This window comes from Schistocerca serialis, chromosome 2 (assembly GCF_023864345.2).
Source record: "Schistocerca serialis cubense isolate TAMUIC-IGC-003099 chromosome 2, iqSchSeri2.2, whole genome shotgun sequence".
NCBI classification, from domain to species: Eukaryota; Metazoa; Arthropoda; class Insecta; order Orthoptera; family Acrididae; genus Schistocerca; species Schistocerca serialis.
The window spans coordinates 798,519,835-798,534,521 of NC_064639.1; the positions used below are offsets into that span (position 1 = coordinate 798,519,835).

The 14,687-nt window shown below is 39.5% G+C and overlaps 1 protein-coding gene across 2 annotated transcripts in view; it reads right to left on the reverse strand.

The window, feature by feature from the left end:
* LOC126458039 (uncharacterized) overlaps window positions 1-14,687 on the reverse strand; it is a 425,031-nt gene that overhangs the window by 67,914 nt on the left and 342,430 nt on the right. For both annotated transcript variants that reach the window (XM_050094831.1, XM_050094830.1), the window contains exons 21-22: window positions 9,418-9,546; window positions 5,899-6,029 (exon numbers count right to left, since the gene is read on the reverse strand). In XM_050094831.1, the coding sequence (XP_049950788.1) occupies window positions 5,899-6,029; window positions 9,418-9,546 (260 nt within the window). The remainder of the gene's footprint in view (window positions 1-5,898; window positions 6,030-9,417; window positions 9,547-14,687) is intronic.

Consider the following 14,687-nt stretch of genomic DNA (forward strand, 5'->3'; position numbering starts at 1 on the left):
AGTGATTCGGCAGACATCAAGCCGATAATCAAGTTCCTCCCACACTCGGCGCAGCATGTCCCCATCAATGAGTTCGAAAGCATCGTTGGTGCAAGCTCGCAGTTCTGGCACGTTTCTTGGTAGAGGAGGTTTAAACACTGAATCTTTCACATAACCACACAGAAAGAAATTGCATGGGGTTAAGTCGGGAGAGCGTGGAGGCCATGACATGAATTGCTGATCATGATCTCCACCACGACCGATCCATCGGTTTTCCAATCTCCTGTTTAAGAAATGCCGAACATCATGATGGAAGTGCGGTGGAGCACCATCCTGTTGAAAGATGAAGTCAGCGCTGTCGGTCTCCAGTTGTGGCATGAGCCAATTTTCCAGCATGTCCAGACACACGTGTCCTGAAGAAAAAGGGGCCGTAAACTTTAAACCATGAGATTGCACAAAACACGTTAACTTTTGGTGAATTGCAAATTTGCTGCACAAATGCGTGAGGATTCTCTACCGCCCAGATTCGCACATTGTGTCTGTTCACTTCACCATTAAGAAAAAATGTTACCCTATCACTGAAAACAAGTTTCGCACTGAACGCATCCTCTTCCATGAGCTGTTGCAACCGCGCCGAAAATTCAAAGCGTTTGACTTTGTCATCGGGTGTCAGGGCTTGTAGCAATTGTAAATGGTAAGGCTTCTGCTATAGCCTTTTCCTTAAGATTTTCCAAACCGTCGGCTGTGGTACGTTTAGCTCCCTGCTTGCTCTATTCGTCGACTTCCGCGGGCTACGCGTGAAACTTGCCCGCACGCGTTCGACCGTTTCTTCGCTCACTGCAGGCCGACCCGTTGATTTCCCCTTACAGAGGCATCCAGAAGCTTTAAACTGCGCATACCATAGCCGAATGGAGTTAGCAGTTGGTGGATCTATGTTGAACTTCGTCCTGAAGTGTCGTTGCACTGTTATGACTGACTGATGTGAGTGCATTTCAAGCACGACATACGCTTTCTCGGCTCCTGTCGCCATTTTGTCTCACTGCGCTCTCGAACGCTCTGGCGGCAGAAACCTGAAGTGCGGCTTCAGCCGAACAAAACTTTATGAGTTTTTCTACGTATCTGTAGTGTGTCGTGACCATATGTCAATGAATGGAGCTACAGTGAATTTATGAAATCGCTTCAATCATTTGTAATAGCCCTGTATTGAGGAGATGTAGTGTTAGTGATTCATCTGTCACAGTCATCTGTGATCAGATGGTACTAAGGAGGCCTGCCTGTGCACCCTCCATTTTGAATCTGCTGGTAATAATTGTGCTGAGTTTAGAGATCAACATTATTTGCAACATTTATTTGAGGGTACAACTATGCCCCAATGACAAGTACATACTCTTGTACAACACTATATCCATTTGAAAGGGGTCAACATTGTGGGCCTGCAAGAAGCAGGATGCTGCACATGTTGGGCACAATGTGTCGGTGATGTGTCACTGCTTTTAACAGAGGTCTGTGAAACATTTACACACCTGTAGACTAGATTTTAATGTCTGCATAGTACACACACATGTCAAGATTGACACTGCACGAGCAGTTGTAATTGACCAAACATCCAGGGACAAAATCCCAGCATATGTTGCACCACCTTTGTTACTGGGGACTACTGAGAACCATGTGCCTGAAGTAGGATTAAGATCATGTGTGCCTCTAGCTAGGCTGCCACTGTCACCACAACATCTCCATGCATAGCACTCTGATGTCATTAAAAACTTTAGAGTGGTATGGTTCTCTATTGTCTTGAGTGATGAGAATAAGTTCTGTCTGTATGCAAGTGATGGTTGTACATATGTCTGGCATAGACCTGGTGAGCTGCATATTCCAGAGTGCATTTGTGCATGACATGCAGCTCCCATGCATGACATGCAGGCCCCATCCTATACTCATGGAGTGGTGGAGCCATAAGTTACAACTTGTGGTCACATTTGGTGTTCCTGTATATAAGGTAACAAGTGCTGCTACATTGCAAACGCTGTTATCCTTGTGCTACTGAAGTTTCTTCAACATGAAGGTAATGTACTTTTTCACCACAACACTGCACATCCACATATGGCTGCTGCGATACAATCTGCTTTTCATGCTGTACAACAACTGGCCAGCAAGATCTCCACATTTCTCACCAAATGAGCGTGTACAGGACATGATTAAGTGGGAACTTACTCATTCTCCAGTGCCTGCAAGACACATTGCTGAATTCAAACAAAAGGCATATGACGCTTTGGACAATCTGTCACAGTATGCCATTCAGTACCTTTATGATCATTTGCATGCAAGAATACACACCTCCATTTCTGCCAGAGGGGGAGCACACTGTGAACTGAAGCAACTGTTTGGGTACTCTTAATTATGACACATGTTTCATTTGGTCTCAATTTGTTATCATATACTTCTACAATGATGAACTATCTGTCACCTTAGCTGTCAATTAAATGACCTTGTCCTCAAGAGTGTATTTCTTTCCAGCAGTGTATTGCCACTCAAACATCTCTAATATGCCGATAAAATAATAATCTTGCCATTGCAAGTTTATATGCTGATAATACAAATATGATTTTAAAGCAGAGAAAATACAGATATCAGTTTACTTCCAGCCTTAGAACTGGGTGTATATGTGGACAAGAAAGAAAAAATTTCTGGATTTCTCAGTTAAAAGTATATTTCTCCTTGGTGAAAATACACTAAACCCTGGGTGAAAGCATATTTTTTCCCCTGTTAAGTGACAATATACTTTCCCTTGGAGTTGTAACACTTACAAGTCTTTGGAATCACAGAGGTTTTACAGCAGCACAAAACTTCCTGACACTTTAGGAAAAAAATCCATTAAAAAAAACTATTTTTTTTTTTCAGCCAATCATAGCTCGTGTCATGTGATCTTGCCAGCCAGTTGCAGCAGATATCGAAAGCAAGGGCACATGATGTAGTCAGTCAATTGCAAACCCAATCAGGAAACGTTAATCGTTTAACTTGAGATACATACAGTGTAGCCACAAGAAAAGCTCAGCTTTCACATGTAATATTGGTTGTTAAAAAATTTTTGCTGTTTTTTCCCCAAAGGGTGGGGTTAGACAGGATCCTAAGAGCACAGCTTAAATTGCAGCAGCTGAATATTTCTGGCAAGCAAGACTATAAATTTCAGTGCTGTTCACCAAATATTGTGTGGGTTACCTTGCTGAATACATGTTCTGTTGAGCACTTCAACTTTTGCATAGAAAAACAAATTACATGCAAAATTGCTCAAGAACTTACCTCACACTTTTTTTTGAAGGATAATTACACTTTTGCCACTGTTATTGCATAATTTGTAATGTTTGAAAGAACTAAAGTAAATATGAAAATCTACACTTGGAGCTTCGTCTTTTTAGCATGTGTTACTCTTCAAGATATATCAAACACAAAGGTGCCCGTAAAATTTTAAGTAATGGTATAAATAGCTGGTCCTCAGGGCCCCAAATTTTTGTGAGTGGATGGTCCTCAGTGTTAAGTTCTGAATGAGAGTCAAATGCCCATGATTTAAGAAATTTTATCACACATTCCTACACATAATACGATTCATCTTGCATACACAGGAATTTACTTTGAAAGTAATGCTTCTCAAACCACGATTTCCAATACTTCCCCATGCCCTGTTAGAAATGTAAACAGTTGAGATGTCATGCTCATCATAAGCAGTTTGTTGTTATGACGTAATGCATAGTTTTCATCCTAAGGCCTTTTGACACATTTTGATGTCAGCAGATGCTTGAGCATGCACTGTATTTTGGTGTTGTAAACAGCAAATTTTCTTTGCAACTCAAGTTTTATTTTGGTGTTATTCTCTCATTAATGTTTTATTGCTGCAGTATTATTCTGCACTTGGGGGTAAAGTAAAATTCTTTGTCAGAGTATCAGTTCTTACTAGCTAAAATTACAAAAATTTAACTGAGAACTGGAACAATCAAAGATTCCCAGAAATCTAAAAAAAATTAGGTTTTTCCAGTATTTTTCCCAGATGAAAAAATTCTCATGTTTTTGGTGAAATTCCTGGTTGACCTGGGGGATACTGTCAAGTGTCAATGTAATGCTGTACATGTACACGCCTATCAGCAGGAATGTAAATGATTAGTGTTGCAATTTCCTGTGACTGGCAGGATGGCCAACAGAGTGCATTATTATTGTTTTCATTTAGTACTGTTACAAGGTCTGGTGGGTATATAAGGGGCATGAACAACTTCAGATGTTGAGTGGTAACTATGAGGAACATAGAGATGCTGCGTACTTTTGTCAGACAGAATTAACAGTAGCTGAAAAGGTTTGACAGGGCCCTCATTGTGGGTTGCCATTTGGCTGGCTGGACAAATTGTGCAATATTCAGTGTGGACTACATGGAAACATGAGGACAGGGATACCTGTTGTCAATGTTCTGGTTGACCACGTATGACCACCACAAAGGAGCATCACCATATTGCATACTAAGCACAGTGCAACTCCTTCACCACTGTGCTTGCCATCTGAGAACAAGTTATTGACTCTTTGTAACATCCTGTCATCCCAAACCATTGGTCAAAGACTAGCAACAGCCAGAACAGAGAATTACCATAACATGTGTAGTCTGCCATTAACACTACGACACAAACAGCTGCATGAATTGCTGATTTATTGTGTCACATGGTGTTCAGCAAAAGAGTATGGTTCTGCACTACCCCAGATTACTATCATTGGTGAATACGGTGGCAACCTGCGGAGAGATACCATTTTCTTCCAATGTTTTGGTGAGACATCCTGGTGTTACTCCTGGTCTCAGGGTGTGGAGAGACACTAGGTATGATTTCAGGCCATGGCTGGTAATGAGTGAGGGAGCTGCAAAAGCACACCAGTGAACCTTTGACATTCTGCATTCTCATGTGTTACCCCTCTTGCAACAGTATTGTGTTGCCAGTTTTCTATATTATAAAGCTCATTCACACATGGAATGTGTCTCTATGAACTTTCTATGTGATACTGAGTTACTACTGTGGCCACCAAGATCCCTGTTTGTATCCCCAATAAAAAATGTGTGGGACCAACTTGGACTTCAACCAGTCCCAGTGCCAGTATCCAGGATGTCAAGAACCAGTTACAGCAGTTGTGGGCCAGCTTGCCTCAGGAGATGATACAATGGTTTTATGACACATTACCCAACTGAATCAGTGCATCCACCCAGGCAAGAGTGGGTGCAGTCCTTTGTAAATTTGATTCAGTTTCGTAATTACTGAAATAACATTAATTACCATCTCCACCACTGGTGTCTCATTTCATTTCCTCCTCCCCTTCTGTGTGCTTCACTTCTTACAGTGTAGTTTAATGTGACTTTATTGACCATACCTATCAGTCTAACGTAAAACGGTTCGATGTGTAAGTCGCCAAAGTGGCATCAAATCGAATGACTTGCATCAAGCGAATGGTCTACCCGACGGGAGGCCCTAGTCACACGACATTTACATTTACCTCCAACAGTAAACTTACCTTTCCTAAACCCATGCTTTGTTGTTTGTTACAGTTTATAATAATTTTATCTTTATAAATATCTATGCATGTGTTCAACGAATTCACTCCAAGCAGTATGGAAAAGTCTATTTGTTTTAGCACTAGGATGCTTGGATTAAAATAACCTTGTGATTGACATTTCAGCAAGATGAGTGATAGGGGCCAGCTGCCCGCCAACCATAGTTCTATCATGAGTGCCACATGCTTGTTTGTTGTCTTTGTTGCAATTACATCTAAAGCATAGTGAGATGTGGCTGACTGCATGAAAGCAACACTCTCCTCTTACCAGTGCAATCTGTCAGTCACTAAGTAAATTTATTCAAGCTATAGTCGAAAAAGTTATGGAAAAAACATTACTACACTTACATGTAACTGGCAGAAAGGTCAACACCTTCCAGAAATGCTTGAGCAATAAGTTCCTTCCAAGAGGGCTTCCCCATTTTGTCTCGCACTGGAGCCAGACGACTAAGAAGTTCATTGCAACTTCTCATTGTTGCCTATGAGATAACTATTATTAATGTCAGTTATTATATTTGTTAATGTGTAGACACACACACACACACACACACATACCAAGTGGCAATAGGAGAACATACATATATAAGGTATTGAAGCATGCAAGCTTTTGGAGCCAGTTCAGAAAAGTTGCCCAGAACACCGAGATCAGAGCAGACTTCCAAAGATGGTCTTTTGGGCAAAAGCTTAAATGTTTAGTAGTCTTTTTATTGTGCCTGTCTGTGTCTCAATTCCTCCCCTATCTGGTGAGTAGCAATCCATATCAATGAAAATAATTAATTTTTGAAAATATAATATAATTGGATGGATAAAAAAATCTATTCACCAAACAATGGTAGGAGAACACACATATAAAAGGTATTAAAGTTAGCAAGGTTCTGGAGCCAATGGCTCCTTCTCACAAAAGGACTGAAGAGGAAGCAAGAGCAGTGAAGGAAAAGGACTGGTGAGGTTTAGGAATGAACATTGCCCATGATTTTACAGTTTTCTTTTTTTCTTCTTTTTTTTAATGCAAAATACTGACTTGTTATGATAAAAATTTAGGCATATATAATTATATGAAACAGTAGATCCATGCCTTAATCAAATGTCAGATGATAATACCGATTTGTACTTGCACTGCGCCATCTGACGTGCTTTTGCATCACTAAGAATGTTTACACTGGGATCTGTCAGTTGTAAATTGTTGGTGGATGTGAGCACTTGCAATCAGCACAATAACATGTGTTTACATAGCTGCTACTTTAAAACTGATATGCTAACTTCTAGTATACCTCGCGATACCAACATGGACATCCAGATGGTACAGGCTGTGAAGCAGTCACTGAAGTGAAGCATATTGTGCTGGGCAGCTTGTTCAACAACTGGGTGGCCCAGCTGTCTCTTGGTCACAGTTTTGCGATGTCCATTCATGAAGACAGACACCTTGTTAGTTATCATGCCTACATAGGAAACAGCACATTGGTTGCAGCTTTGCTTTGCAGGTCACATGCCTGCTTTCACACAAGTATCCCTGCCTTTGATGAGACAGGAATGCCTGTGGCAGCACTGGAGTAGACGGTAGTGGGAAGGTCTTGCTTCTAGATCTATTGCAGGATTATGAGTCATGAGCTGAAGGGTTGGGAGACAGAGTGTACCAGGGATGGATGAGCACATTGCTCTGTGGGCAGTGGAATAGCACTGTGGGAGAGGTGGTGAGTACTAAGGGTAGGATATCCTTATTTCAGAGCATGACAAGCCTTAACTGAAACCTGGGTGGAAAACGTGATTCAGTTGCCTCAGTTCTCAATGGTACTGAGTCACATGTACTGATAAGACATGGGAGATCTATTTCTAAAATGGTTGGGAGGGTAATTTTGGTCTGTGGAGGCCTCAGTGAGACCCCTGACATATTTGTAGAGGGACTGCTTCTCACTACAGATGTGATGACCACAGTTGGCTTGGCTGTGTGGAAGGAACTTCTTGGTATGTTATGAGGGGCAGCTGTTGAAGTGAAGGTTTGATGTGGACAGTGGTAGTGATGTAGTCATCCTTGATGTCGAGGTCAACATTGAGGAAGGTGGCTTGGTGTGTTGAGGAGGACCAGGTGAAGTGAATGGGGAATAAAGTGTTCAGGTTCTGTGGGAACATGGTTAGGGTGTCCTCACTCTTAGTCCAGATCACAAAGATGTTAATGAATCTGAACCACTTGAGGGATTTGGGAATCTGTGTGGTTAGGAAGGGTTTCTCTTGATGACCCATGAGTAGGTTGGCATAGGATGGTGCCAAGTAGGTGCCCATAGGTGTCCCACAGATCTGTTTGTAGGTGATATCTTCAATTGAGAAGTAAGACACCCCCGGTACTCCTATTTTTAAGTGGGGTTGGGAATGTGGTGACATGAATGTTTAACTCCAAACTTGGTATGTAAATAACTTACTATCTGGAAAATATGCCAATTGGTTGGAGGGGATAGAAAGGAAATACATTTTAAAATAATCAGAAATGATCAACATTACAGTATTGGTATTGCTAGGCTGACTTGTGACAATTACAATGCCATTCCTTTCCTAGGAATCTTGTTGGGATTATGGTGGGAAAGTGGTAACATAAAAGAGGTAGCAAACAGTGAATAATAATGTCATATTAATGAGCTTCAGGGGTGTTATGCTGAATGATACAGCCTTGATGATATGTGAGTGCATGCGGCAAGGAGGAGAGGGATGACACATAAAGCACAAATGTGGCATCTGTGGTGGCACAAATTCAATCAAACTTGCTACGCATGTCACTTACTATCTGAAAAGACACAAGGCTAAGACTTATTTGCCACCACTGCATAATGTAGGTGGGACTAGAAAGTAGATGACATACATAACAATAAAAAATGTGTACAGGCTAGATGTACTGCCTTAGGGAAAGAGAGTGACTGTCTTGTAAATAAAATTCTTTTATTGTAATATTCGTTTTGTAAATAAAAAAATACCTTCTCTTACTGCACTGTATTTGTATTTATAAGTGATAACTTAACATAGAAAACAAGACATGACATGTTTTATAATCTACAGATAACACTTAGTAAAATAAAACTGTATCATTCTAGATCTCATTGATGATGCCTTAAAGTGAAAAAAGGCGAAATGTGTCTCAGAGAAATAAAATACACTGCAGCAGGAAAAGGTGTTTCTTGTTTACAAAATAATTATGTGCTTGCAGCAGAGGATGGATACGCAAACAAACTCAATCTTTTATTGTATTTTTGAACTTGAGCACAGAAATGGTATATAAACATTTTCAGTTTATGGTAAGTTATCATCAAATGATTTAAATATGGCACATAGTAACACATCGAAGTACATGAGAACAGTCATAATTTATGTGACATGCAACTAAAAAGTATAATAAAAATATTTATAATAAAGATGACTAATATGAGTCTCATATCCAATGCATTTGAAGTCATTGGCTAATTTGCAAACTGTCCCAAACACTAACGATCACCATGTCAGAGTAGGAGTAGGAGTGGAGTGACAAAAAATAGTAACTGGGTAACACAGGGAAATCACCTAATATGTTAATAAAGTAATTTTACTGTTAGCTTTCTTGTGATATGATTGTCTGTTATATTAGAGATGGGCACAAAACATGCAAACCATAAACTCTTTCAAAAAAAATATTACCCAGACACAATAATTACACTGCACGCTGTGATCACTTCATATGCCTTATGTTGTTTTACACTTACGTGGCAATACACATCGCCCTTAACAACACTGAAAGCATGGGACAAAAAACTTTTTTTGATGTAGTATGAATATATTGATGTAGATTTCTGACAGAATTTTGCTACAGTATGGTATCTGCTTTTCACACTTTTTAATCAGGCCACTTACATAAGAACAGCATTCACTTGCTAAGCTCCCTCCAGTAACCAATCCATTTGGGGCTGTCCAATTGTTAGAGGGCTTCACACTCACAAAATCGAGAGGAATACCTAATGTATGAGCACAGACCTGTGCCACCTGAAATAATAACAATTTTACAGAAAGCTGATATTATGTCATGAAGTTTATAGTGATATTGTTCTATAACTTTAGCAAAAAACAATCTAAATAAAAATTATTTCATTTAACAATAATTACAGTTAAATAAAAGACCATGCTCTAAACTGCTTTATTCATAAAACAACAATTCCGTTTTATCAGCAGAAAATTAGGAATGTAGAAATAAAATATTTGCTGGTACTTATTGAGTCAGCATCCACAGGGATAACAAGGAAGGTTAAGGTTTAAATTTTGATGTAAGTTGAGGTCACTAGAGGCATAGCACAAGTTTAGAATGGGCAAGGTGCCATACTTATTTCCTTGGTGGAGTTGAAAGAATCCAAACCTTTGAAAAATGAGGATACATTTTCTTGACCTGGCAGAGATGGGAGAAAATAGTAAATACTCATAATACATCATTATACAAACCTTGTACTAGAAATGTGCCTGAAAATATAATTTAGCTACATAATCAGTGGGTGATATATTTTCAGAATCATTTTTGCATTGGGTAAACAGATTCACCCCAAACAACTGCTACTCATGACTTACTCAGTGTGACACCCTGTATTGCAGGAAAACAGAATAGATAAAACGTTTTAGTTTACTTGTAGCTACAGTTAAATAAAAGCCATGTTCTAGGCTGTTTTGTTCACCAAACAACAATTTTCTGTAGTATAAAGGAAACTAGTAATGCACAGGAAAAAATGGTTGTTAGTACTTATTGAGCCAGCATTGCCAGCAAAAGCAAGTAAGGTTTTAAAGTTTAAAATTCAATCTAAACTATGGTCATTAGAAAAGGTATGATACAAGTTTAAAATGGACAAGGTATCATTATTAGTAGGTTCTTACAATGCATCATGCAATGAGAGGCTATTTTTCTCTCAGAACACCATTTGTATTCAATCTAGGATCATCCATTATTGTATTAAATCCATTAACACTTCTAGGATATTATTACCCTACTGTCTCACTTCACAAATGTGAACACACACAGTGAGAGAGAGAGAGAGAGAGAGGGAGAGAGAGAGAGATATTCGTACTACTTCACTACTGTCTCTCACTTCAGAAGATTAGTATGCCTATGTTGACACAGATGATCTCAAAAAAAGCTTTTTTCCCTCAATTTAACCCTTGGTGCACTAAAACTACAGGCTATGAAGCTGTGACCCTAGATAAAAGTGAAACATATTGGATTGGTGCAGAAGCAACATGGCAGAGTTAATAGAAACAAACCTTTGAAAAGTAAAGATAAGCACTGTTGGCCTCGGAGAGAGGAGGCAAAATAGTGGTAAAAAGGTATGATATGTAGGTGTAGGTATGTGTGTGTGCATACAGGGGGTGAGGTGGGGGGTGGAGGCGGGAAGGGGAGGGGGTGTTGGTCAGGGGGGAGGAAGATCCGACAGTTCAGAAAAACTTCAGTGTGCTCACAACATATGATTCATAATCTTTAAACTTGCAATGTAATCGAACATTTATATAAATACATCTGCATCTATGTACATGATGTCTCAGGAAGAATGGTCAATATTCAGGGATCTGACAGGAATGCTCATTAAAAACAAAAAACTTCTTTTGGTCATATGCCCTATTCCAAATGGTTTCCAAGATAGACTACATTTAATGTACATTTGTTTCTGGGCTTGTGAAAGCCCTTATATGTCTTACTCACCAAACCTCTTTGATATTTTACTAGTATTCTAGCCTGACCTATATTACTGCTTTCAACTTCTTTCCTTGGGATGTATTCCTGTGATTAAACTATCCTGTTGTACGCACAGTTGTTCATCGTGTGTTTTGAGTGAAGTAGTGCAAGGGATTGAGAGTGTATCAGAGAGACATCAGTTAACTGTGTTTGGTCACATGCTGGCTAAAATGTCACACATCTACACTAATGAAGAATATGCAGACATGGTTTATGTTTATCCCTTCTGCAATGGTAGTGTTCCTGCTGCTCTCAAAGAATACCACCAGTGCTTTCCGACATGTTGAATTCCTGACTGTAGAGTGCTTACCAGAGTTTTCAGCAAGTTTCTTCCAAATGTAGTTCAACAACCTGTGCAGGATCAGCAAGTTTAAGTGGTGCAGTGTATTGCTGCTACCAGCACACAGTGACTTTCTGCATGTATTAGTGTCCCACAAACAAGTGTATGGCAAACATTACAAGTGGAAAACTTGTGCCTATTTCACATACAGCCTGTCCATAATCTTCATATTGACAACAATGCTATGTGCCTTGAATTTTATCACTTGTCAAATGGTAATCGTCATTTGTTCCCATTAATACTATTCACTTATGAAAACATGTTCAATGCCACATGTAATAATCACCAATGATTACAGGAGAATCCACATTATACAGTGGACACTAACTTCTATGTTCCTTTTTTGATCAACCTTTGGTGTGGCATGATCAGTAACATGCTGGTATGTCCAAGCCATTTAGAAGAGCAAAGGATGGGACAGAAACATGTGCATTTTTTTGGAACATTCATCTGCTGAACACCCTGGGAACATTTCTTTGGGCACATGGACTGCAATGTACTTCTAGTATGACACAGTTCCTCCACATTTTACGAGAGGTATGAGGGAACATCTCAACAACACTTATCCTAATCTCTGCATTGGTCATGGTAGTATAATTAACAAGATTGCTAGACCTTGTGCCATTTGATTTTTGTTTATGAGGTTTGAAGAAGTTTGAGACGTACAAACAAAAGGTGAATACATCAGATGAACTGCTTGGTTGCATTATAGATGCTGCTGCCCTATTTAGGGAACATGCAGAAGCACTCAGACAAGCAACACAACATGATTTCCCAAGAGGGGACAAATGTACTGAAGTTGAGAGTAGGATATTCGAATATTTATTGTGAACTGTATGATAGCTGTAATGTGATGTCTATGGTAACACTTAAGAGATGAATCTGCTAAAAATATGTAATTTTCAATAGATATTTTGTTGTAATGTTTACTAACTATTGTTCATGTTTAAAACTGACAAAGTACTGAATAATGCATAAAACAAATAGCAAATTGTGTTCTAGCTCAGAAGCCTTTTGGAATAAGGCATATGTCCAGATGACATTTTTTGTTTCATATAGCTGTTTCTGTCATACTACTGAATATTGCCCATTCCTCCTGGGAAACCCAGTGTACACTTTGCAAATCACTGACATGTGATACGCCTCACTGTACCAGTCATTATGGCTTTTCCCAATGCATACATGAATGAAATGAGGGAAGAGTGATTGCTTAAACACGTCTGTACATGCTGAAATTAGTCTAATTTTGTCTTTGTGATCCCTGTAGGAGTGATACAGGCAAGGTTGTAATATATTCCTACATTCATTACTCAAATTTGGTTCTAGAAAATTTCTAAGTAGGTCTTTTTGGGATAGTTTGAGTGTATCTTCAAGTGTCTGCCAGTTCAGTTCTTTCTGTGAGAAAGTCCCACTGGTCAAACAGGCCTGGGACATTCATGCTGCCTCACTCTGTACACGTTCAATATCCCCTGTTAGTCCCATTTGGTATGGGTACCACACACTTGAGACATATTTCAGGATGGGTCACATGAGTCTTTTGTATGCAATCCCTGTGTAGACTGATTGGATTTCCCTAGTATACTACCAATGAACCACTGTCTGCCACCTGTTTTACCTATGGCTGAGGCTATGAGATCATTCCATTTCATATCCCTAGAAATAGTTACACCCTGGTATTTGTATGAGTTGACTGATTCCAACTATGACTTGTTGATATTACAGTCATAGGATACTATGTTTTTGTTTTGAAAAGTGCACATTTCCGTACACTTGAAGTAAGTTGCCAATCTTTATACCAGTTTCAAATCTTATCAAGAAAGAATATTTGTGCAGCTTTCTTCAGACAGTATTTCATTATTGATAACTGCATAATCTGTGACAACTCTGAGGTTACCATTAACATTATCTCATTAATGACAAGAATAGCAACAGTTCCAACATATTTCCTTGGGGCACATCTGAAGATAATATGTTGTGTCCTTCCTACATAAATCCTCAATTCAGTCACCAATCCCTATTATGATACTTATTATAATAAATGCATGTGTGGTACTGAGTCAAATGCTGTTTAAAGGTAAGAAACACAGCATCTACCTGACTGCATAAATCCATGGTATTCAGGATGTCATGTGAGAAAAGTTTGACTTAGGTTTCACGTGACAGATGTTTTCAGACACCATGCTGGTTGGCATGGATGAGGTCTACATTTACATCTACATCTACATGATTACTCTGCAATTCACATTTAAGTGCTCGGCAGAGGGTTCATCGAACCACAATCATTCCACCCCCGAACAGCACGCGGGAAAAACAAACACATAAACCTTTCTGTTCGAGCTCTAACTTCTCTTATTTTATTTTGATGATCATTCCTACCGATGTAGGTTGGGCTCAACAAAATATTTTCGCATTCGGAAGAGAAAGTTGGTGACTGAAATTTCCTAAGTAGATCGCACCACCGAAAAACGACTTTGCTTTAATGACTTCCATCCCAACTCGCGTATCATATCTGCCACGCTCTCTCCCCTATTACGTGATAATACAAAACGAGCTGCCCTTTTTTGCACCCTTTCGACGTCCTCCGCCAATCCCACCTGGTAAGGATCCCACACCGCACAGCAATATTCTAACAGAGGACAAACGAGTGTAGTGTAAGCTGTCTCTTTAGTGGACTTGTTGCATCTTCTAAGTGTCCTGCCAATGAAATGCAACCTTTGGCTCGCCTTCCCCACAATATTGTCTATGTGGTCTTTCCAACTGAAGTTGTTCGTAATTTTAACACCCAGGTACTTAGTTGAATTGACAGCCTTGAGAACTGTACTATTTATCGAGTAATCGAATTCCAACGGATTTCTTTTGGAACTCACATGGAACACCTCACAGTTTTTGTTATTTAGCGTCAACTGCCACCTGCCACACCATACAGCAATCTTTTCCAAATCGCTTTGCAACTGATACTAGTCTTCGGATGACCTTACTAGATGGTGAATTACAGCATCATCTGTGAACAACCTAAGAGAACTACTCAGATTGTCACCCAGGTCATTTATATAGATCAGGAACAGCAGAGGTCCC